Source organism: Phacochoerus africanus, chromosome 1 (assembly GCF_016906955.1).
Source record: "Phacochoerus africanus isolate WHEZ1 chromosome 1, ROS_Pafr_v1, whole genome shotgun sequence".
NCBI lineage: Eukaryota > Metazoa > Chordata > Mammalia > Artiodactyla > Suidae > Phacochoerus > Phacochoerus africanus.
This window is the reverse complement of record NC_062544.1, coordinates 209,842,348-209,867,214: the sequence shown is the minus strand read 5'-3', so window position 1 is coordinate 209,867,214 and position 24,867 is coordinate 209,842,348. Positions and strand designations below refer to the sequence as shown.

The following is a 24,867-nucleotide window of genomic DNA, read 5'->3' as shown; positions in this document are numbered from 1 at the left end:
ATCCCAAGTTTGTTTTCCTTATTCAGCCCCATGAGCTGCTGTAGGGGATGTGTGCTCCCCATCCACCATTGGGATTCCCCCCTTTCAGGGTGCCCTGCTTATTTAATCCTCCTCCCAGCTGTCTTCCCCATAAACCCATCTGTCTGAATTATGCCCAGAGGCAGCAGGAAAGGTCCAGGCCCCTAGACACACTGGGCTTGTTTAACACAGTGCTTGCCCTGAACAACCTCACAGGCCTCAGTTCTTCCCATCTGCTAGGCCCACAGGTTTGTGCCCACAACTAGAGAATTCCTGGGTCCTCTCCAGGTCCCACATCCATTCTCAGTAGCTTCCAGGGCCTTCATGGTCCTTGCTGACTATTAGGATATTTCCAACATACACTTGTTTCTGCTTGGAAATCATCCATTGAAATTTCTTCCACTACCCTTAATGCTTAGCAGAGTGTCTGTGAAGGGGAAAGATTTAGGGCTATTTGAAGACGGGTTGAAGAGAGATACTAAGTATAACTAACAGCCCCTTCCAGGCCTCAGCATGGATGGAAGGTGACTACTCGTTGATGTTTCCAAAATTTTTCATGTTGCAGTTTAACTTTGGTGACATTATCTCCTCCGCCGAGTTTTCTGTAGCATCCATTGTCATCACAAGCACTCCTGGGGACCTGATTGTGCTCCAGAGCTGGTTGTTGACTGCCTATGCCCACAGTCCCCACCCCTCACTCCACTGCCATCCTCCTCTCCGGGCAGGGTGCTCAGGTACCTGGTCTCTCATTTTAGGGATTGAGGCTGTTTGGCAGCTTTCTTGACAAAACCCAGAAATCTGGGTTCCTGGAATGTGGAAGCACTTTTTCCTGTTCCAAAATGAACTGAAGGGGGGTCCTACACGAGGATCCAAGAGGCCATCGTTACTTTCTCCAGTGTTCACCGCCTTCCTTTCTAAACAGAATTCTTTGTGCTCCAGCTCATTGGAGAGAGCAGACTGCTTTCTCTCAGCTCCGCAACCCCTAACTCCTCTTTGTGCACCTAGGGTCCTTTAAACGGGCCAGTGGTTGTGTTTTCTCTTGGGGGAGGGACGGGACAGAGCCGACCCGAGCTGCAGTTCCTTCGCTCTGCCTCTGAGAATTTCTCATCCAAACCTCAATCACGTAGGATTGCGTAGAGAGGAGAAAAGGGGAGAGACAGAAGACAGAGAAGGGGGAGAGGGGTGACGGCAGGGAGAGAGAAGAGAATAGGAGCAGGGGCGCAAGGGAGGGGAGGCGGACCCGAGTGCGCTGCGCTTCCTAGCGCTCGGGGAGCCTGGCCCCCAGCGCCGCCCCACCTGGGCTCTCCCGAGCTCTCGGTGGGTGGCCGAGCAGTGCCAGAGGTACACCAGCGGCCGCCCGCCCTTCGTCCCACCCTCCATGTCGGTGGCGGTCGTCCCCGCCTGGAGTTTCCTGCGGAGCTAGCGCTCCAGCCGAGCGAGCCGGCTAGGCAGCGGCGGCGGCGCCCAGGAGCCGGCGCGGCTCGGCGCGCCGGGAGCCTCAGCCCCGAATGGGACTCCGCCCTGAGCGCCCCCTCCGGGGCCCGGGGAGGCGGCGGCGGGGGGCACCCCGCTAACCCTCGGCGCTGAGAAGCCACCCGCGCAGCTAGTTGGGCGAGTTGGCGGCAGCCCGCACCTGCTTGCTGGCCCCGGCCCCAGAGTCTGCGTCGGGCCCGGAGGGCCCCGGTGGTGCGCTTGGCCGCCTCCCGCCCCAGACCCGGCGGCCTAGGGGCCCCGCCTGCGCCCCGGGCGCCAGACCATGGTGGGCAGCTCCGAAGCGGAGCCGCAGCCGCCTCGAGCCGACGTCGCCCGCAGCCAGCCCCCGCCCCACCCGAGCCGACGCGCGGGTGTTCGCAGCGCGCCGGTCACTTCCTTCCTCAGCCGGGATGGGCTGCGCGGGACTGAGTGATCGGCCTTGCGTCCGGCGGGTAATCCCCATCTGACCTGCTGCCTGTGAGCCGCCGACTGCCGGGCCGCGCGAGCCTGAGGGGCCGGGGCAGCGGGGCGATGACCTGATCCTGAGCCCGCCAGGGCACCCACTCCTTCCCTCGCTCCCTCTGAGCCTGTGCGGAGAGCAGCCCGGTGCGGCGGCCCCGGGCGGACCATGGCGGGGAGCTCCAGTTAAAGGCGTGTGGGCGCCGAGCTGGAGAGGACACCTTCGGCATCGCTGCCTTTTGAGGGGGCTTATTTAAACTACTGAGTCATTCCAGATTTAGGATTCCCTAAATAATCACCAACTGTGCCCGTCTTGTGCCAGAAAGAAAGCGAAAAGAGAAAGAGCGCCCGCTTTTGGGACCCCGCGTATCGGCGGCGCTCGCCTCTCGCGGGTTTCTCCCGGAGGGGTACTCGGCCCTTGAGGATCTCCCTCCCTCTCTCCCTCCCTCCTTCCCCGTCCCTCCTGCCCTCTTCCCCCTCCCCCCTCCACCCCTCGCCTCCCGCTCTCTTTGCAGCGTTGCTGGCGGGGAGTCGCGCTCGCCGCAGCTGGAAACAGCTGCCCCCACCTCGCGCCCCTACCCCGACTCCGGCTAACCGCTCCCACTTCGCGCCTCTCGGAATTCCAGAACTCGGGCGGCGGGCCCTGGGAGAACAGCAGCCGGTGCGATGCATTCCGTAGACCTCACCCAGCCGGGACGGACCTCCTAATCTCCAGAATTGCGGGCCGCAGGGAGTTAAATTGCTGCCTTCCTCTCCTCTGTTGGCGGTTGGTGGCTTGTTTTCTAAAGGAACGTTTTATTCACTTTTTAGTATTTTCTACCGGGGGCACGCTACCCGCCTCGGTCCAGACTCTGCTTTGTAAACGGGTTTTATATGTATGTGTGTGTAGATATACTTTGGACACCTTACAACGCTTGCGCCTCTCCAACAGGGGCACGGCTTGTTGTTTTGGACATCCTTCTTCCCCTTCCACTTGGTACTCCGAAGCAGTGTGACCAAACTCCCCACTGCCCCTTGGACACGGATCGCCTTGGGGTGCAAGTTTGGGGTGCAAGAGTCTAGTTAACAGGAAGGCCTGGGACCGCCCCGCCCCCGCCGCCAGTGGTTGGGGAAGTTTACATCTGGATTTTCACACATTTTGTCGCCACTGCCCAGACTCTGACTAACCTTGTGGGCGCCGGGTTTTCGGTACTGCAGCCATCTCAAATATTAGCACTGCCTCCTCGCGCCTGCCCTGTCCCTCCAGGCCGCCGAGGTCCTGCCCTCGCCCCTGCGGAGCGTGATTCCGGGGGGCGCAGTGGAGCCGGGGGCCTGGGGCCCGCGCTGAGCAGCTATGGCTGCAGCGATAGCCAGCTCCTTGATCCGGCAGAAGCGACAGGCGAGGGAGTCCAACAGCGACCGGGTGTCGGCCTCCAAGCGCCGTTCCAGTCCCAGCAAAGACGGGCGCTCCCTGTGCGAGAGGCACGTCCTCGGGGTATTCAGCAAAGTGCGCTTCTGCAGCGGCCGCAAGAGGCCAGTGAGGCGGAGACCAGGTCAGTAGAAGCCCGGACAGTGGGCTCCCTAGAGGCTAACACCCCCCTCCCTTTCTGCAAAGCACCTGGGGGCATCCATGGAAGAAAACCAGGATTCCTCTCGTCCATCCTGGCCCCCGAGCTCTTCCGATTTCCAGTCATCTTTCAGTCACCCTCTGTTGGTTAATAGCTTCTTATCCCATATTCAGGAAAACACCTATACCTTGATGAAACCACCATTTGACTAGGATAAGTAAGAGTTACATACCTAGCTGCTCCTGGTCTCATACATAGCCTCATTGAGGGTAGTGATCACCTCATTCTCCCTCTCTTTCTCTTTCTCATCCACCCATCCAGCCAGCCAGCCAGCCAGCCAGCCAGCATTTAATCTGCCTACAGAGGACCTAAATGTAAATAAACCTTCCTCCCTCCCTATATTTCTCATAACACTTAGTACAATTCTTATCATGTAATAGACACTTAGTAGACACCAGATGTACTTAAATTTATTCTTTTTCTAACTCTCTAGCAACACATGATATCTCATCTTTCTAACGTTCTGATCAGTTTCTCACCTTCCCATTATCATCCCTGCCCTTTCACTTCCCTTTACACAGACCTTTTCCTATTCTCTTCTTTTGGCTCCTCGCATTGTTTCCAGTGTCTCTGTTCATTAACTTTTCTGTCCTATTATTCCCATCCTTCGCACACTCACACTTACTTTTGGGACCTTAAGGGAACACTGTTGTATCTGCAGTTTGACCTCAGGGAGTGTAGAGAAAACTTTAGACTTATTAGAGATCTTCTAGGCCTGGCCTTTCTGAAGCTGATTCTTTTCTTTGGCCCTAAACTCAAATAGTTGGTCTTTGATGTGTCTCTTGTTTACAGAGGGAAATTGTTTGTCCTGTAATTTCAGAGCGATTACTCCCAAGTTAAGCGAGGCTACCTTGAGAGAATGAAAGCAGAATTTTCAAGGCCTGTGTTTCCACCAGACTTTATTGATCCTCTGCAGGGTCACTTGGAATCTGTAGATGGTCTTCCCTTACTGTGGACAACTGAAAGGAAATACTGTCTAGAAGGACAGCTTGCTCTGTGATCAGTTGATTGGATCTTTGCAACTCTGACTGTGATGCTCTCTTGGGTTCCAGAAATGAAGTGTGTGGGCTGTAGTCATTGGGGTGAAGAAAACACTTGGAAAGTCTGGACAAGTAGGGCTCAGGAATAGTGTAGAAATTTGAGGTTAAGCCTTGTGGAGAACCCATCTCATCTCTTTTTTTCCATTGAGTTTTCATGTTGTTATTCACTCCATGGGCTCATTTTCTTGTTCTGTGATGTGGATGAAATAGTAAATTTCAGGATTAAACAAAAATGATTATGATCCCAAGGGGCAGGAGCTACTAGAGTCTGTTATTTTTACATCCAGTTAATATGGCTTGTTCATTTTATAAAGGGAAGATGTATGCAAAAACAAACAAACAAAACAAAACTGATAGAGTTATCCCTGCACGGTAAATAATTTGTATTGGGGAAAATAGAATAAAATCTGTCATGTTATTGTGCAAGGATCATTTGGGGTCCATCTTCTCTCAGGGCTTCTGTGTTCTACAAGGAGCTTCAAGGCTCTGAATTCCATGTGACTCTTCTATCTCAGTCTCTCAAGTATGTTCTTGCACTCTATTTGGGATAATAATGTTTGTGAATAGATCCTCAGCTTCCTCGGTTACAAACAAGTTAACCAAAATGTTAGGTGGAATATATTTGTGAATGGATAAGACAGACTCACCTCATTGTTGTTGAAGTTTATTTGGAGATGAGTGATTTGCATGGCCTAATTTTGCATAAGGAAATTACTTCCTGTGGTCCTTTCCTTAGCATCTCATTAGAAAATAGAGAATTTGGGGGAACTGGCTGAGTTTATTGTTTTTTTAATGTTCATTTAATCTCTTCCTCTTTTTCATCCACTTGGTGTACATTTTGGCAAGGAGGATCATGACTGCTGAATTCCTTTAGCTTAAGTGTCACAGTAATAATCCGGCAGAGAGATGAGAGAACCTGTTAAGACATGCCCAGGGCAAGGGCAACATGCCTGTATTTGTCCACCATGGAACTTCAGTTTGTTTTGAAGATTACTTAGAAGAATGGGAGTGTAGGGTGCAGAAGAGGTTTGGGGGATGATAGTATGCTATTATCATTACTAATAAAGCCAAATAATCTGTTGATTTGCTGTCAGCAACTATGATTCAACACAGCAAGGGATGAACCTATTTTTAGAGAGATAGCACCTTCCACATCTCAATTCCAGAGAGAATTCTTTAGCTGGATTGGGAGGAAATTGTTACACACCAAGAAGAAAAACTCTTTGAGAGAATCTGTTTTATAAGCATGTCGATGCTATGTTCGTTTAATATTTGAGTTATCCTTGAACTCACCAGCCCTGATCCTGTGAACTACAAATTGAGCCATAAATGGTAAAGTGGTGAAATGGAATAACTTGTCCTGATAAAGAATGTCCACTCTGAATTTCTGTCATTGAGACACAAGTTCCATGGACCAGACTTGCTGGGAGAGAGAGCCTGAGACAGTGAAGCTAAGCCAAGTATTGAATGGGAAAGGCTACAGTTGTATTTCTGAGTTCAGGGCTGGCACATGTAGTATCTCTCAGTCTCTTAGCTCACCAAGTTCTGATCTATATCATGTTGAAACCTCATAAACTGAGGGAATGCTGAAAATACATGTAAAGGTCTCCAGTTTTAAAACCACGATATTGCGTTATGAAAATGTGAGAGCTGGCAGGGCAAGACCTTCCATCATGCAGTTCCAGGACCACAGGGCAGGTCAGATGCTTTGTGAATGCCATCTCTGGAGCACAGCAATGGCTTATCCTGAGGTTATACAGCAAAATCCTTCCTTAGATAAGAAATCCTTGAGTCAGAGCAAGTTTGTGGTTTATACAAGATTGCAAAGCTAGATGGTGGTAGGAGTGGGACTAGAACTAGTTCCAGTTGATTCTTCTTGCCTGTGCACTTCACAGCACAACATAGAAAAAAAACCAGTGTGATGAACCTGGCACAAGATGGAAATAATTTTGTGGGTTATTTATTTTTGTCAAAGGATTGTGATGATGATGATGATGATGATAATGATGTAAGTAGAACAGGAATACGTACGGTATCATCATTGAGGAGTAACCGGTAGAAGGAGACATAGGCTAAATCAGGCAATTGGGGTTCTAAGATGACCATCCTATAGCAACATGGATTACAGAAGTAAATCCAGCAGTGAAGACATGCAGTCAGTGCAAGAATAGTTAGCCCCTTAGGCACTGTGTGGGCTGTAGCTCTTTGGAAATGAAATGTTGGAGCACTTGAACTGACAAGTTGGCTGAGGTCACTGAACCATAAAAAAGCCTTTAGAATATTTCTGTTGGTGCCCTTTCTAATAACGAAAGGAACATTTTTAGGGTCATTACTTGAGTAATTATTTATGTGTGAAATACCTGTAGGAGCCAGGCCTGCTAGGAAATTTGCTTAAATGTTAATACCACTTCATTTGCCGTATCTAGGCTGTTGGTACATGGCTTCGTCATTTACAACATTTGTTTTACTTTTGAATTGAGACATCTGTACCTATGAATCATTTTCAACTGATTAAATCATTTTCAATCATTTTCAACTCAGGAGTTGCTGCAGGTAATAGATGGCATTCACAATCAAGAAGGGAAAGGTGTTTATAGAATCTTTGAAGGTTGGGGCAGCCAGGAACCTTGGAGGTCATTCAGTATCACTCTTTGAATTTTCAGATGAGACCCTCTCTGGAGGGTACAGAGTAGCTAGATAAGCCTAAATCTATGTATTTTAAGTGGTTTTGTGTTTTTATTATTTTTTTCTCTATAATTTAATTCCTTCCCTCAAACCAGAGCATTAAAAAAACAAACCATCAGCAATTAGGAAAATTCCTCACCGAAAAATATCAGATATTTTAAAATTTTTGGTTTTATATTACCTCCCTGTTAGACTGATATGGTATATTTATACCAAGTGGATAAAATAAAGACATGATTATAATTTTACTAAATTTTATTGATTTTCACTTGTCCTAGTTTCTGAGTCATTATTTTTACTTATTTCCAAGTCCTTGTTTCTGTTATAAAAAATGTGATTACTCAAAATATTTTAGAATTTTTACAAATGATTTTGGTAGGTATATCATATTTAATAGCATACTCATTCAGTATTTTACTATCAAGTATATTCCTTGACATTGACAATGGAGACATCACAGAAAATAGAGACTTCAAGGAGAAAACTGACAAAAAAGGGGAAATGCTTAATCATGTGACTTATAGAATATAAATTATAGTTTTATAAGTTGAAATAATTTTGGTCAATATATAGATCAAGAATATGTTCACATGACAGGTGATACTTTACATTTATAGCAAGTATTTATTGTTTTTTCTCTTTGAAAAGTATGACTCATGTCTGAACTACAAAATCAGTCTAATTAAATGACATTTGGCTTGATGTCTGTTTAGAAAACCATACTTTTCCCTTTAGAAACCCACCCTAGAATTTAAACTGATATTTTGTGTGTGTGTGTGTTTTTTAATCCTATTTTCTCTACAGCAGTGCATTCTCATCAACACATTATGTTTCCAGTAAGAACATTTTAAAATAGCAGGTACTGTGATCTTTTGGTTTCTTTCATCCCACAGAGATCTCATCAAGCTATAACTCAGGATTAAGTCTTTAAAGTTTTAATGAAGTTGATATTCTTGAACAAAATTAGAAAAACAATTTGCAGGAAATGAAGCAGTCTGTATTCGAGGAAGCAATAGGAATATTTTGGAAGGTCTTTAGAAACTAAAGCTTTGTCTCATACAATTATATTTTAAGGAGAGTACTGGGCTTACTGGTAAACAACTGCATTGTTTTTAATTCTTGATGAAAGCATATTTATGCATACATATTACAGTGTTGATTTTGTTTGGGAAATCTGTTAGTAGTGGTTAGTTTTTTTGAGTACTTTGGCATAATGTGTATTTGACATGACTTTCCCTTCTAAAAATATTATACCTTTTATGAGGACCCTCATAAACAGCCTCGTGAGATGTAGGAGATGGAGTTAATATACTACATTTTGGATTCTATTAGATGGCCCACCCATCAAAATACAGAGCTTTACTTGCTGTCCAAAGAAAGATGTACCACATCTAAGGCTACTTCCTAAGCATCTGTGGGAGCCTTAGATGCAGAATGTCTATAAAGTAATTATATATAATAATAATTTTTAATAATAACAACTTACTTGACTATATGACTTTAGGATTTACAGAGTTTCTTCACAACTTTTGCCCCTTTTATTCTTCAGAGAAATCCACTGACATAGTTAGCCCCACCTTTGAAATAAGAAAACTAAGCTTCCACGTGGCAGAGAGACTTGTTCAGGTTCATGGAGTCAGAACGTGGCCACACTGTTCCAGGACCACCAGTTCCCACCCTGCAGATCATCTGTCTTTATATCCCACCACCTTGCACTAAGGAGGCCGAATCTGAGTAACTCAGTGTGATTGGAAGCTGGGACGCTCCAGCTGGGGGCAATCCGGTGAAGAGTTCAAAGAGATGTGGGGTGTCAGGGCACATTGGCTTTGCTCTGTGTGCCATCTAGAGCATCCCCCTGGGGAGGGGTGTCTAGAGTGAAGAGGAGTAAAGTGGGGGAGGAGGTCTGCAGACCAGTGCTGACAAGCAGGCCTGTGTTATGTTGCATGCTGTCCCGAGGCTCCTGGCTGGGATGGCCCTCTCTGCATTCAGGAGCCTTGGAGCTATCAAGGGTGCCACCTGGGACACCCTAAGGACCTGCTGGGAGACTTGAGTCCAAAGGGACAGATGTTCTTGACTGTAAACACAAACAATTGCTTCAGATGATTTCAAATGTAAGCAGGTTAATAACAAGGTTCAGGAGAGCTCTGTAAGATTTAGCCTTTAAATTTTTTTTTTATTTCTTTATTTTATTTTTTTACAGTTACTGTTTAAGTAACAGTGTAGCAGAATGACTAAGTATATGGATGTTGGTATGGGATCTGAATTCAGATTCTGGATATATTGTTTGTAAGAACCTTAGGCAAGTTTCTTAATATCTTTTGAGCCTCAGTTTGCCAACTTGTAAAATGAAACTACCGTCTCTAGTACTTGGTCAGGAAATAATCTTTCTGAGGAAGAAGCATGCAAGCTGAGTTCTGGAGGGTGAGACAGGCAGAGAGGGATGGGAACATGTTTGGGGCAAAAGAGAACAGCTCTCATGAGGTTCGAGGTGAGAGGGAGTTTGGTGCCACTGAAGAAGTGAAGTGTAGCTGGAGTGATGGGAGCAAGGGATGCAGGTAAGGTTGGAAAGCTTGGCAGGGCTGGGCTGTGCAGGGCCTTGGAAACCCTCGGGGACATTTCATATTTTAATCTAGGCTCCAAAGAGAGTCAGAAGTAGGGGGTGATCAAATGTGACTTGCAGATTTAAATGGATAGTCTGGCCTTGGAGAGGAGAGCAGACTGCAGGGGAGCCAGAGCAGAAGAAAGCTAAAGAATCATTAGGAGGCTAGGGCATTAGTCTGGGTCAGCAATTCTCAGAGCACGGTGCTCTGGGAGCTTTTTGAAGACCTTTCAGTGGGTCCATAAGATTCAAACTATTTTCATAATGATGTTTCTTTCCTAATAATACTAATTATTCACCATTTTCCACTCGTTCTGTCAGTAGTGTCCAGTGGAGTTTTCCAGAAATCATATGATAGATCCACAATCATCTGAAGAGGGTATTAAAATTTTCCTCCCTTTTAAACCACATGTCAGGTTATCTTTATACACTTAAGTCACAACATCTCACAAGAGACTAAATGCAGAAAACAGATTTTGAGAATCCAGCTGATTTTGATTAAGGCAGACATTAAAGAGATTCACAGACATATGAACTACTTTTTCACTCATCATTTTTTGTTCTGGAAAATATAGTTATATTTCATTAAAACACCTGTTTATGTTATATTTGATGGGCTTACTGTTAATTTAAATAAATATTTGGACATTCTGTCATAACTTCTAAACATGATAAATATTGAAAGATATGGATCACATGAGCAAAAGCTCTTTGGGCTACTCAGTGATTTCAGGACTCTGAAATGGGCTTGAGACCAAAAAGTTTGAGAACCACTGGTCTAGGCTATAGATAATGTTGACAGGAAACATGATGGCAGGGGTCATGGATATGAAAACTAGGTAGAGGTAATGAGCTGAGCCTGATAATATGTAGGTATGATGATTCCTGGCTGAACAATACAATAGTGAGTGATGCCTTTGCTGAGATGGAGGAAAACTAAGGGAGAAGCAGGGTTTCTATGTGTCCGATAATACTTGTCATTCCCCAGCTATAAAGCTCTGCAGAATGCTTGCATAAAAAATTAGCTAGTAGTATTATTTATTGCTTAGTAGTTTTACAACCTGATGAAGGTCCTGAATACCTGTCTGTGTAAGGCTGTCTACTTTATTCTTAAACTCTTTGAGGAATTTCTCTTCCTCCATTGATCTACATATACTACCTTGCAAGGGTAATCATATAAGCACATATGTTTCAGGCAGTGAAAAATATTAAAGAAAATAGAAAACTTTCATTTTTCTAGTCCTTTAAAATAAAAACAAAATATTTGGTGTCCAGCAAACTTTCAAAGACACTTGACCTAGTTCAGTTGTAAATATATCCTGGATAAGGCTTTTATATGTGTGGTGCCTGGATGGATTTCACACATGAGTTTGGGTCAAGTTCAGTGGTCTTTTCATAACTGAGTGACGTTTGACAATGCAAACTTTGTAAGGGCCTCCTTATTTGTCCACCTGTTGTTAGTCATTTGATTAGTTTATGGTATTTATATATCCCCAGGCTCCCTGCTTCTAATCATACGTTCATTAATGCCTTTTAATAGGAGTTTAAGTGTCTACAGCCTTTTCTTAATGACTTTTCAGGGGTCATTAATGAGGACCCTAAGGTCTAAAACCAAACCTAGTTTCCTGGAGCAGAGTGACAAGGGACAAATAGCATCTGCAGTTGAATCACAGAATGTTAGAGCTTAGAGATTATACAGGCCAGAGGTTCTCAGCCTAGCTGCAAAAAGCAAATCACCTGTGAGTTTTTATAATGTGCCAATGCCACACAACCAGAAAAACGAATTTCTTGTATCTCCTCTTGAGCCCAGACATCAATCATCATTTTTGCTTGTTTGTTTTGAACCTCCTAGAAGATTTTAATGTATGGCTGAGGCTGAGAACCACTAATCTATTCAAGTCCCATCATTTCATACCTTGTGGCCCTGAAACCAAAAAAAAAAAAAAAAAAACAAAAAAAAACAAAAAAAACAATTATTTTATTCATTAATGCCTTTAGAACACATTTATGATGCCTAGAAACTGTGCACAGTTAATTTAATTATGACAATGATCCCTTCCTTTTGCTTACTGTTGAATCTTTCTAGTGTTGAAAGGCGTCCAGTACCCGAGCCGAGTTTCGTGATATATTTGTGTGTCTTCCCTTCCCGACCAGCACGTGAGTTCCTAGGGACAGGACCCGAGCCCTGTTCACCACTAGATTCTCAGCACCAGCATCTTGCCTGTGTCACTGTGGTTCTTTAATCACTGTGAAATAGAGGAGTAAATGACACACCGACTTGTTGAATCTTACCTTTCTGTCAAGCCTCAGAGGAAGAGGGATTCTTAAGTTAATACCTGCTGTTCTCACATATGGATGTGGAGGTATAGCAAGCCTGGGATTTTTCAAGTTCACAAGACTAGTTAGAAGTAGATTCTGGGCTTGAACTCAGGTTTGTTTGTCCTAGTGGACTTTTCCTTCCACTCTGCCAGCACTGGAAATGGGCCTCTGTGTCTTTCTTTGGAAAAAATCATGGTGCTATATTAAAGGATATCTAAAGGCCTTTTTAGTTTCAAAAGTCATTAAATAGCTCTCCTCCTCCCAGAAACACTCATGGCTGGGGACATGAAATACTCATCTGCTCTCAGTTTCCTATTTACATGGGAAGTGTAAAAACTATTTTCCTAGCGGGCTGGTTAGGGTGTTCCCAATTACATCCCATGGTGAATTACCTGAAATGTGCTATTAAACATCTCTTTGCCTAAAATGTCAGTCTTTATTTCTTTTTTACTCCAATTTAGGCCTTAAAAAAAAAAAAAAAAACAACAACTAGGAGTTAAATTCTGTGTGCTGCAGCGTTTTAGACATTTTTTAAACCTGAGGTTAAAAAGGGGGATTCATATGACGTGTGAATGATATTCAGGAGCAAGACCTGTGAGCTTGTGTGAATTATTATATAAAGAAAAAATAAATACAAATTTCTAGAAGATGTATTTTTTATTGTTACTGATAACTTAAATGTTTTACTTGTAATTTTGGGAATTCAAAGGATGACCCAGACCACCTCCACAGTGCCCTAGAATCAGATAATTCTCCTCAAATAATTAACCGGGGCAGACTTTAAATAAGTACCAAAAGTAGGGATCCATATTCAAATTGCCTGAGTAGGATAAGCGTCAGATTGTTTTTGGATAAATAGTTCTGAGTTGTCCATATATTATCCATAGCCTATGCAATATTATGTTGGAAAGGAGATTTTAAGATAGGATAACCATTCAAAATCACTTGAAGAGGCTGAACAAAAAAGCTGGGTCAGTGTCTGTAATTAATAAAAAAATATGAAAAATAAGATTTTTAAATTCCAAGGAAACCTAGGTTTCTCATGTTGGAGAGATAAAGCTGTGTTATTGTCATGCTTTGTTACTAAAGGGAAGACGGCCATGGATGTTTGCAGCCAGAATGTAGCCATGAGGTACATGTAGCATAAGTGGGAAATGAGGTGATGGTTGGGAAAGTCAGCATTCTAGAATGGACATCATGAGGATAGAAACCCAGGCTTCCTTTGCAGTCCTCTTCTTGTGGGATAGTTCTCTGAGATACTGGAATTTGGGGAAATTCACTTTCCCTTCAGAACAGTGGAGAAGGTTCCTGTTTGCCTCTCTGCTGAATCAGTCTTCCCCTGATAGGCCCCAGGGCCCGGTATCCTCTGGAGCTCAGGAAAGTAATCGGCAGCATTGTGAAGCTCTGGTATCCTGAGCGGTCTGCTTGCTCTTCCCTCACCACATACAGGTCATGAGAAAAAGTAGCACTAAGAAGGAAACACACGTTGAAGTCATGATTTTCCTGGTGTTTCCACAAAATTCCCTTCTTTGAGGTTTTCCTTGGCTGCATTTCTGGGATGCTCCGTGCCTTCTTGAGTTGGAATTCCATTCGTTATGGTTTTCTGCTAATGGGACCACCATCGTGGTTGGAAACCTGAAGATGAAGGATCCTTGGCCTCCTGTTACTTTCACCTGAAGCACAGTTCTGCCTGTTCTCTTTCTCATGCTAAACAACCACATTCACCCTGAAGCTTTTGTCTTACGCTTTTATACATCTGCACTTGAGATTGAGTAACTGTGACATCAGCCTTGGGATGTCCACCTAGCCGGGTAGAAACTTAAAGTATTAGTGGGTGTGAATGAGAAAACATCAGCATTCATTACAGTCACCTACCTTATAGGGGAGGAAAGTGAGCTTCTGAAAGGATAAATTAGGTCCTATAACTACAACAGGAAGAGCCAGCACTGAAACTTGGCAAACACCTATGCCTTAATGGTACACCTTAGCTGTCTCTTGTAGGACACTGCCCAATGCTGATAGCAAAACCCACCCACCTTTTTTTGTTTGTTTGTTTTGTTTTGTTTTGAGTAATTTAAATGTGCGTAGTTGCTTTTAAATATCTGTAGTCACGTTATTGCCAGACACCTATTGAATAGCTATTTTGTCATGTCCTTGGGGATGGGATATGGAAATAATGAGGAAGGACCTGTTCTTTTTCTGTAGGATAATCTGTAATTAAGATTTGATAACTCTGGCCGGATTTGGATAACTGTGTTCCAAGTTGCAGTTTTGCTGTGTTCTTTTAGACAGTTTCTTCTTTAAGGTCTACATTTCAAGAAAAATAACAATAATTCTCTAATTAAAAAAAAATTAGCTATAATCTGTCTTTTAAAAATGCACGTGGGTTCAAGGCCTGGCTGAGAGCATGGTGTTTGATTATATATATTATCAACATGAATATGCTGCATAATCAAGATTCTTTCTCTATCCCTCCTCCCACAGTGCTGTAGCCAACCCGGGTCTTGTTGATATACAGAGAACATTTACAGCATCTGTCCATTTTGTTTGCAGAATTTATAGTTGCTGTTTTTCCCACAAGGGATGCTGTTAACTTTCACCCCATCTTGTCCTTACCCAGACATAGCCCCTTATTTTCCCACTTTGCTGCAGTCCTGCGTATTATTTAAAGCCCAGCCTAATTTCCATCTCTTCTGCTGGATCTTCTCAGATCCTTCCAGGTAGAATGAATCACTAACTGCCCCAGGCTTTCACTTGGCTTTGTACCTGTATTGTCGTCTGCAGTTCAGTGTGTCTGTCTTGTAGTTACTGTGTTGTACCTGAGTCTGGCTTTGGAGTGTGAGTGGAGTGTGGCTTTGGTTTCTTAACATTGGGTTAATGAGAAATAACCTTTGCCATTGATTTCAAATTCAGTCCTTCCTGGTCCTTACATTTACGGTTGAGACCAACAGGCATGTTAGTGTTAAATACTCTTGAAGGAACATATTCACTCTGGTTTCACTTTCCTTGGTGAAGCTCTAAGTGATGGGAGAGTACAGTATTGATTGGGTCTAATGAAAAAGCTTCTTTCTGTCAACTCTTTATTACTTCATTGGCTTTTCTTCTTTCCTCTTCTCTTACTCTTAAAGCTATTGATAGCAGTATTAAGTCTTCTGTGTATGCTACAGTCCCCTGTATTTGTTCTTTCCCTTGGTTTGAAACCTAGCCTTTTTCTTAAGAAGATAAGAATAAAAGAGTCCTTTGATTCAGCCTAAGATACTGTAATATCATAGAAATAACACTGAACTTTTTGACCTTGGGGACTTTTTTTTCTTCTCTTCAGCCTAGTTTCTTCCTTTTACAAGGGCTGTATCAAATGGTTTCTGAGATCCCGTTTAGCTTTATCATTCTTGACATGTATTTCTGGTGTTAATACTTACAGAAGGTATAGGTGGTTGGAATCCAAGATATCTGTGTAAGATATGAGAAAATAAATTAATGATATGTTAGATACAAAGTCGTAGAAGATTTGACATGTTTAAAGGAATAGCAAAAAAGTTAACACATATTTTTGACTGTTCTTTTCCATATTCTTTATACTTAGATCTGTTAATTTAATTGAACAAAAATTGACTATTTCTAAATTTTTCTTGTAGTATATTAGCTTTTAGTGTTTCATTGGGCATTCAAGATAGACTATCATATGTTTGCACTTCAGCACTGAAGGGGTTTAATAAAATGGTGGAAACAGATTTTGTTCTAATGTAAAGGACATGTATTTGTTTACTAGCACAGCCTTAAAGAGAAGATAACAATGAAAAATAGACAGTAAAAGGAACTATGTGATACTGAGTGAAAGGCGAAGACTTTAAGATAGTAAGCTGATATGAAGCATCATATTTCATGACACTTTTAAATTGAGCAATGGAAATGTGCCATTGGAATTGGAATGGTAGTAGAGAGAAAAGTCATGTCTTAATTATCAAGTTTTTAGATTTCCCAGACTTTGAGATATACTGTTTTGATATGTTTCTATCAAGACTTCCTCAGTTAAAGAAAAAAAATTTACTGAGTATCCGACTTGACATACTCTTAGCAATCATCCCATTTATATTATGGACAGTTGGTTAAATTTAATTGTGCTCACTAGTGGTAAAAATATAAGATTTAGAAAAGAAGGGTGTAAATAAAATATGGCGTAAAATGAGATTTTAGCATTTCTGTGAGTTTCATTTATGTATGTCGACTCACTCATCTGTTCTCATAGGTATTATTGGTATTTGACTTTCTTCTTCTTTAGTTTTCTCCAGTTCTTTATCTATGCAGTATGGTTATAATATACATAGGGGAAATTCAGTTTTATCTTTTGAATCATTGATCATGTTATTTTACCAAAAATAAACTTGGCCTATTCCTTGAATTTGAAGTCTAACACAAGGTAACTTTTAGGATTTATAGCACCTAAAATTGTGTGGCGTATGGTAGATATTGATCTTGATTGCCTGCTTCTGGACAAGTTCCAATTTATCAATATCATTGTGGAGGGTGTTGCTTAGAATCAAACATAATAATCCAGGTTTAGTCTGATAAGCCCAGAGTAAAATACCCTCAGTGTAGATGAGAATTTCTGTGAGGGCTTTAGGAGGTCACTTTATCCCTCTGCTCAGTAATATTTGGTTAACTGTTCTGCAACTGCTCTTTATAATGTGCTTTGAGCAAAGAACTTTATAATTTCACAGTCAGGATTTTATTATTTTTTTATGTTAACCAAACCCTTGGGATTTTCATAAGAGGTTTTTTTGCCTACATTCTAAATTAGGTCTCCAGTTGGTCTAGACCTCATCTGAATGGATTCAAGGACTTGCATGGGTAGAACTCCCAGCATGTAAGCTATATGCTCAAGAGCCTTGTTGTGTTTAATTTTAAGAGTTCTGAGCATCTCTTGTTCACAATTTCAATGTTACAGTTTGTGCACTAGCATAATGAAGAGATATATATTTTACAAGTCTCAAGACAGTAATTCTTTTTGTGTCTCCTTGTGCTCATGCAAGCCCCATTCATCATTCAGACCTATTTCCCAGGTAGAATTCTCCACCTTCTCCTTTATGCACCAATGTGCTCTGTAGATACAGTCATCATAATACTCGTAACACTTTTCTGAAATTGTCTTTTATAGTTTTTGTTCTTCAGCTGGACTCTGAATCCATTGACAGTGGGGTGCATGAGACCAGGGTTATCTTGGTGAATATTAGTGTTTGCTGAATGATGTCCTTAATGGAGTTATTCTTGGGCTTTTTGGCTTTGGGTGTTTTTTTGTTTTTTTGTGGGTTTTTTTTTTTTTTTGGTTGTTGTTTGTTTATTCATTTTTTTTCTCCTTTCTCTGCTCTGGTTTCTCCTTGGCTGAGCTCACTTTTATTGACTTCACCTGTCTCCTCAATGTTTCTGACTCATAGGTTGACATCTGAGCTTCTCATCCATTCTCAACGGCATGCGAGATACTTCCATGTGGTTCCACTGATAATTCAAATGTAACTTCTTCATGTTGAATTTAATTATTATCACCCTCCAGCCCTCGGTTTACTTTGTATCTTAAGTTTCCCATCTCAGTGAATGGCACTTTTTGTGATATCTTGTATGCACTTAGCAAATTTTCTGACACCAGACTTCTTGTCTGCCAAGCTGGAATCCTCTCTTAGCTTTAACTCCTCTCTCTTTATTCTCATATCCAGTCACATACCTCATTGATTTGATCTCTGCAAAGTTTTCTGTTTGTTTTACTTTATTTATTCATTAGGCACTGAGGACTTTCTGAGAACTATTAAGAGATAGTAAGATGTAGTTACTACTATCAAGTAAACTGATAATGTTTGTACCACATTTTTTTCTATGTACCACATTTTTTTCTATCTCTCTTGTCAATGCCAAGATTTAGAGGCTTGTTATTACCTAAAATGTTGTGAAGTCTCAGTCTCCCTTTTCTTGAATATTTAACCAGTCTTTTTACAGAAATAAAAACAAACAAACCATACTTAATGTCATGTTACTTCCCTGTAAAAACATTTTTAAAGTTTCCCAATTGCTTACAAAAGTACCTTTCAGTAGCTAAACATTACTGTGATTTCCCGAGATCTTTTTTATCAATATTTTTATCTTCTTATTAGTGCATTTATCCTCAGCCCGCATCCTCTGAGTGTGGCATTGGAATCAGGCCAAGGAAGATGAGAAAGATTTCAATAGGAGTAAATGTGGGTGAATTAGCACAGTAACAAAGGAAGAGAGATAGAAACTGCATGTCCCAGTAGTTATTGATATTCAAAAGTACGTGGACCAAAAGGCTTTCCCCATCCTTCTCTTTTGGTGTTTCCCATGCAGTTTGCAATCTGACTGGTCAGTTTGAATGTGTTCTGTGGAAGGAAAACTTGGATATTTGAGTTTTTTATAAACTAAAGGAACCAGTCAGTGATCATGAGTCAGTCTACAAGAGCTCTTTCTTTAGATATCTGGGTTACCCTAGCACCTGTCTTGGTTTTGGGATTAAATATTTTAAAATTGAAATGAGACACTTAGAATATGATAGATAAGTATAGGCAGTTGTTTTTACTGACCAGATGTTATGGATGGTGATTTTCATTAGACATATTATATTTATTTCATCGTTTGTTCCCTGGGTCGAATTTTCTGCCATCATGTAGTTAATTGAGGCTTGTACCTGACACCCTTGGTTTTTAACTTGTCATAGAATTAAAGCATTTTGAAACGTGGCTTCTCTACTTAATACACTTTTAAGAAAGTACCTATTTATTAACTTTTTGTATCAAGTAAAGTTTAACATTGGTTTTATTTAGAATCAAAGTAAAGTAGAATTGATTTGCTTTGTTTTTTGCTTCTTTCACTTTATGAAATCAATTAAACACTATGCACTAGGACTGCTCAATTGTGTTTTTAAAATCCAGTATTAAAAGAAAGGAAGGGCTTGGGCTGAAGGGGTGGCATTAAAATATATGCAAGCCATTCCTAACTTTCCCCTTGAGGAATGCCCAGTCCAGATGGTTCCAGACCTCAGGGGAAAACTGTGGACTAGATAAATTAAGTCTTTTTCATATTTGTTAGCCATTCAATCTTGTTTCATTATAAGATTACCTTCTTTTATTTTTTCTTGATTACTTTTGTTGCTTTCTTCAGTTTCTTTAATTGATGTAGAAAGTTATCTTTTGACCTTTTTTTTCAAGAATTTGGTATCAACAGACATCAGTATCAGGAAATCAATGAAAAAAATTTTGACCATGTTTTCTATTTCCTAAAATATGATTAAAGGTTTTTATTCAATCTTTCTTTTTTCATGTTTATTTTAAAAAATTAAATTTTTAAAAAATGTATTTTCCAAACTTGACTACTTATTTATAATATTTCAGTCTGACAACATATAGCAAGTTGCTTTCAAAAAGGTAAAATATATAAAAAACATTAAGTTATGATGCCCTTAATTAAAAAACAAATGGTATTAATTTAAAATGTTTTGTTTTTCCTTCTATACTCCCTCTGTCTCCAAATCTTATTCCATTTATCATTGTATCAAAATTATGTGTTTCTAAATCATATATATCCCTTAATAGATTAAACTCTTTTTAGTGTATGATTTCTAATTTTAGCCCCACAAAATCTAGCACAATATCTGGCATATAATTATATTTCACTAGACAAAACCAAACAAAACATCTGATATATGTTAGTTTATATAACTTCCCATATTTTATGTAATATGCAATATAAATTCTGAGTTGAGATTCCATGACACTGATTTGGATTGTCTTTATTTATTTTCATAAACACTTTTATATTTTATGTACTTTTTTTTTTACTTTTTTTTGTCTTTTTGCCTTTTCTAGGGCTGTTCCCTCCGCATATGGAGGTTCCCAGGCTAGGGGTCTAATCGGAGCTGTAAGCACCAGCCTACACCATAGCCACAGCAATGCTGGATACAAGCTGCATCTGTTACATACATCACAGCTCTATGGCAACGCTGTATCCTTAACCCACTGATCGAGGCCAGGGATGGAACCTGCAACCTTGTGGTTCCTAGTCAGATCGTTAAACACTGAGCCATGACGGGAACTCCTTTGATCTCTCTCTTTTTTTTTTGGTTGTTATTTTATGTACTTTTCATTATTCAGAGTAATTAAGAGTAGCTACAATAGAACTTTAAAGTCATTCTGTTTCGTTAGTTACTTATTGAAAATAAGGATCCTGATTTATTCAAAGAATGAAGTAAGAGATAAAATAAAATCTGTTTTTAAAAGTGTATCAAAGATTATACAAGCAGAATTAGGCTTTTTGAATTAGTTTCATTAATAACTCATTTTCCCACTCTAGATCTTAAAAAAAATAATAATTGAAGGTATAATCATCTAACGAAATGGTGAGATATATTTACAGTGCCTTGAAATTCTAAGCTTCTGAAGTATCTCTTAACTGGTCTTACACTTGTCACATCTCTTCTGTGAAATCACAAAAGGGCCAACCAAGAGGTGTCATTTGAGTTCGTCCTCTGAGATATCATCATAAAATATTCACCAGCTTCCCTGTAGGGCTTTCCCACAGGCAGGCATGCCAGGACATATTCTGATTCACTGATAATAATGGGATCTGATTTCGATCCTTGAATTTGCAGTGCAGTCACCTGCCTCTGAGACAGGAACACTCTGGATATCCCCCTGCATTCTCAAACATGGTGTAGATGCTGCTAGCATTTGCCCTTTTTTCTTATTCATGTCATTATTATCCCTGTTATAGTTACAGAATTCCGTGATGCCTTGTAAATAGCTGCTACAGCCATCTACGAAGTTTAGAGATAAGGGAATACCAGATAGGTGAGTATCAACCTTTTGGAAGACAGTAAGGTTTAGAAAGCTACTGACCCTTTGCCTGGAACATGATCCTAAGTGTTCAGTAGCATTTAGTTTCTTTTTTTCCTCAGCTTTTGACTTTAATTCCAGTGTTCTTTCTATTACACAAAATTGTCTCTCCCAGTGGTCTCTTTTTTGGGTAGATCAGCTATAGTTTTATTTCTGCACTTACCCAGTTGGTCATTTTCAATTTGTGCTTCTTACATACTTCTTTGTTTCTGTTCACTCATTGCTGTGGATGTAGAAGGAAAAACAGGAAAGATAAAAATTACCAGAAGTTCCCATTGTGGTGCAGCAGAAATGTATCCAATTAGTAGCCATGAGGATGTGGCTTTAATCCCTGGCCTTGCTCAGTAGGCTAAGGATCTGGAGTTGCCTTGAGCTGTGGTGTAGGTTGAAGACACGGCTAGGATCTGGCGTTGCTGTGGCTGTTGGACTGTAGTGTAGGCCGGCGGCTGTAGCTCTGATTCGACCCCTAGCCTGGGAACCTCCATATGCTGTGTGTGAGGCCCTAAAAAGCAAAAAATAAAATAAAAAAAACCCTGCATAAATCACTCAAATAATGATTATATAAGAACTTTCCTTTAAGTTTCATATTCACTTTTCTTCTTCTGCATTTCATGGGATGATAGGACTTTATTTCTACAGTAAATTTAAGAAAAGGAGAAAAGTAATTTTTGATAAGATTTAAATGTCATTTTGGAGAGGGAGATGTATAAGCATTGCATCCCTGAGTCATAAATCAGTCAGAACTTATGACAGATGAAATTTGTGTAGGGAAAAATATGAAATAATGAAATTTGAGTCAACCAGTAATTGCCACAAACCACACTTAAGATATGTTCCCAAGGAACACTATGGCTAGTGTAGTGTGTATGTGTGTATGTTGTGCATGCATGCACATATGCATATGTATACTTAGACACTAACAAATGTAATTGTGTGAGTACATAAACTATCAAAAGGAATATCCAGAGCCATGAAAAACCTGCATAGTAATGTTTATTTAAATCAGCTTTGGAACTGAGGAATCAGCTCTGGAAAGAGAGAAGTTGTGTTTGTGTTCAGACAATGCCACTAACTAGGTGTACGTCATTTATTCTTTGTTTATTCAGACCATATTGAAAGCTTACCATGTACTCATAATTGGACTAAGTAACAATTACTTCTGAGCTCCCATCACCTTTATGTTAAAATAATCTACTAAGAATATTAAAGGGTCTTCTAATTCTTAGACAGAGGGCCTTTATCCAGGACTCTGCTCTGGCCTTCCTCCCAGAGCAAGGAATCCAAAGGGCTGGGGGTGTATGTCCCCTGGGAGCCCATGCTTCCTCATTCTATACCACATTCTGGGGATCTGGACCTCCTAGAATTCTCCAACAGAGCTTAGCCAGAGGCTATGTGGGCTTTTCCTGGGGTTTGCACTTTCCAGGGCAGATGGCATTGCAGGGGGTCTGTCCCTAGACCTGAAGCGTCCACAGGGCTGTTTGCACAAGCTGTGGCTGATGCTTGGACATGTAGGCTTTTGTGTTCACATGGACCCGTATAAGGCCCCTGGCAGTGTTGTTTGGCTGGAGCTAGGAGGGTGGGAAGGGAAGAGGTCTGAGCTCTGAACTGGGGGGCAACTTCTCCCAGTTCTGCCCTGCTCGGCAGAAGATTCTGAAGAATCCCAGGAATTTGTTTGACTTCTGGGCTTCTGGGTCATAATTTTAAAAAAGCAAAACCAAACATGTTTTATTACACAGTTAGTTACCTTGGTTTACAAATTTAAATATTACACATATGGTATGTGGGTTTCCATGTGTTTTCTTGCCGTGGGCCCTACAGATATTAGGGATGGGTTTGAATAATACCTAACTTTAAATGTGTATTTCATGGAACAGATAAAATATATATATATATATATATATATATATATATATATGTGTGTCTGTGTGTGTGTGTATGAAAAAAATCTACACAAATATAGAATGTTATTTCTGTGTCATAATATAAAAATAAATAGTAATGAAGGAGCCCAGTAGTAATGAGATAATTGACACTTTACACGTGACCCCAGTACATAGTGCTCAGGACATTATAGGAATTCACTGCCACAGCCACAGTAAAATTCATTAAGCATGACAAACCTTTTCATATCTGTGGCTTTGCATATGCTTCTTGATTTCTTCTTCCATCTATCTATCTGTCTGTCTGTCTTTCTGTCTGTCTGTCTATCTATCTATCTATCTATCTATCTATCTATCTATCTATCTATCTATCTATCTATCCATCCATCCATCTATCTATCGTCTATCTCTCTCTCTCCATCCATCTATCCATCCATCCATCTTCTATTACCTATTGCTACTCTATACAGATGAGGACATTATAAAGCAGAGAAAATAAGTGACTTAACCCAAAATAGAGGTGACAGAGTTAGGAATAAAGTCAAGTTCTCTTGACATTTAGGGCAGTCCCTTTTCACTCTTCTCGCCTGTTTTAGGAATACACAGGTAACTGGTCTTCCAGTCTGTCTGTGCAGATGGTGTTCTGAATGGCAACCCTGGAACTTGACACTGGGAAACTTACTGTGACTTAGTGATGGAGGCATTACTTAGTAGATACTCAATATAGTTTAAGAGAGAACACACACACACACACACACACACACGCACATCCCCAGATTTCTCCATGTATGTACTGGAAATCTTGAGTGAGACTTACCTGCTATAAAGAGGATCCTCCATATTTGGGAGCTTTTGCATCTGAATAAGAAAACTGACATCTGTTCTCTTCTTTCCTTCTGTTTGTTCTAAATTTCATCCCCTTCCACCTTCATAGGAAGGATACTTTATCTTCACTTCCTCTCTCTTAGAGTCTTGTTTGTAATTCATCAGATTTAGTCTTTCTCAAACAATCAAGCAACCTTACCACAAACCCCAATCCTTTGTTAGGGGCTTACTTTCTTCTTGTTCATCTTCAAATTTAAAATCCTCCATTTATTGTCAACTTTTCCTTTTTCTACCCTCATACCTCATATCTCTCTAATTTGGCTTCTGCCTTCAACACTAAGAAATCTCCTCTTGCTGTGGTTATTGATAACCTCCAATGTACTAAATCTAGTGAATATTTCCAGTCTTCATTTACATGACCTCTTGGTTAGCACCCAACACTGCTGTTCAATCCCTCCTTTTGAAATATTTACTCCCATCATTCTCGTTTCTCCTTAATATCCTTAATCAGTTTATCCTCATTTATTCCATCTTTGAAGATTTTCAGGGCTTCAGTCTTGGGTTCTAAACACTTACAATATACTCTCAGTGCTTTACTTTTCAAAAGTCAACTACTACCACATTTATATCCTCAGTAAAGACCTTTCTCCTAAGCTTTAAGTCTGTATATCCAGCTTTGATTTGAGGTCTCAAACTGAAGATATCCCAAACTGAATTTGAAGATTTACTCCCAAATCTATTCCTATCTTAGTGTTCTTCTTCTCAAAAAAAGAAAAAAAGAAAAAAAGAAAAAAAATGGCACCCGTATCCATCTTAAGTCAGAAACCTTGGCTTCATCCTTGACATGCTAATCTAGGTCTGGCCACCAAGATTTATTTGGGTTCAGAGATTGGAAAGAGTTACCATTTTATTGTTTGGTTTACTTTCATAGCAGCTTATGAACAGTGCAGACCTACCCACAAGAGCCAGGATACAAGTTACCATGCACAGCTTTCCATTGCCTCCCTGAGGCGCTCCAAGCTCAATTGTCAGTGTGGCTCCCAAGGAGAGCAGGATCCTCATGAAGTCAAA

At 40.9% G+C, this 24,867-nt stretch overlaps 1 protein-coding gene and 1 long non-coding RNA gene across 5 annotated transcripts in view; one reads left to right on the top strand and one right to left on the bottom strand.

Moving 5' to 3' along the window:
• Positions 1 to 3,176, bottom strand: part of LOC125132063 (uncharacterized) — a 34,372-nt gene extending 31,196 nt beyond the window's left edge. The window contains exon 1 of the long non-coding RNA XR_007136127.1: positions 3,118 to 3,176. This is a non-coding gene — a long non-coding RNA (uncharacterized LOC125132063). The remainder of the gene's footprint in view (positions 1 to 3,117) is intronic.
• The window catches only part of FGF12 (fibroblast growth factor 12), a 570,669-nt gene that overhangs the window by 315,027 nt on the left and 230,775 nt on the right, over positions 1 to 24,867 (top strand). For 2 of the 4 annotated variants that reach the window (XM_047788839.1, XM_047788832.1), the window contains exon 1: positions 3,267 to 3,482. The exons of the other annotated variants lie outside the window; for them this stretch is intronic. In XM_047788839.1, the coding sequence (XP_047644795.1) occupies positions 3,284 to 3,482 (199 nt within the window). In that variant the 5' untranslated portion in view covers positions 3,267 to 3,283. Of the gene's footprint in view, positions 1 to 3,266; positions 3,483 to 24,867 lie in introns of those variants that run through there. 4 annotated transcript variants of the gene reach the window in all.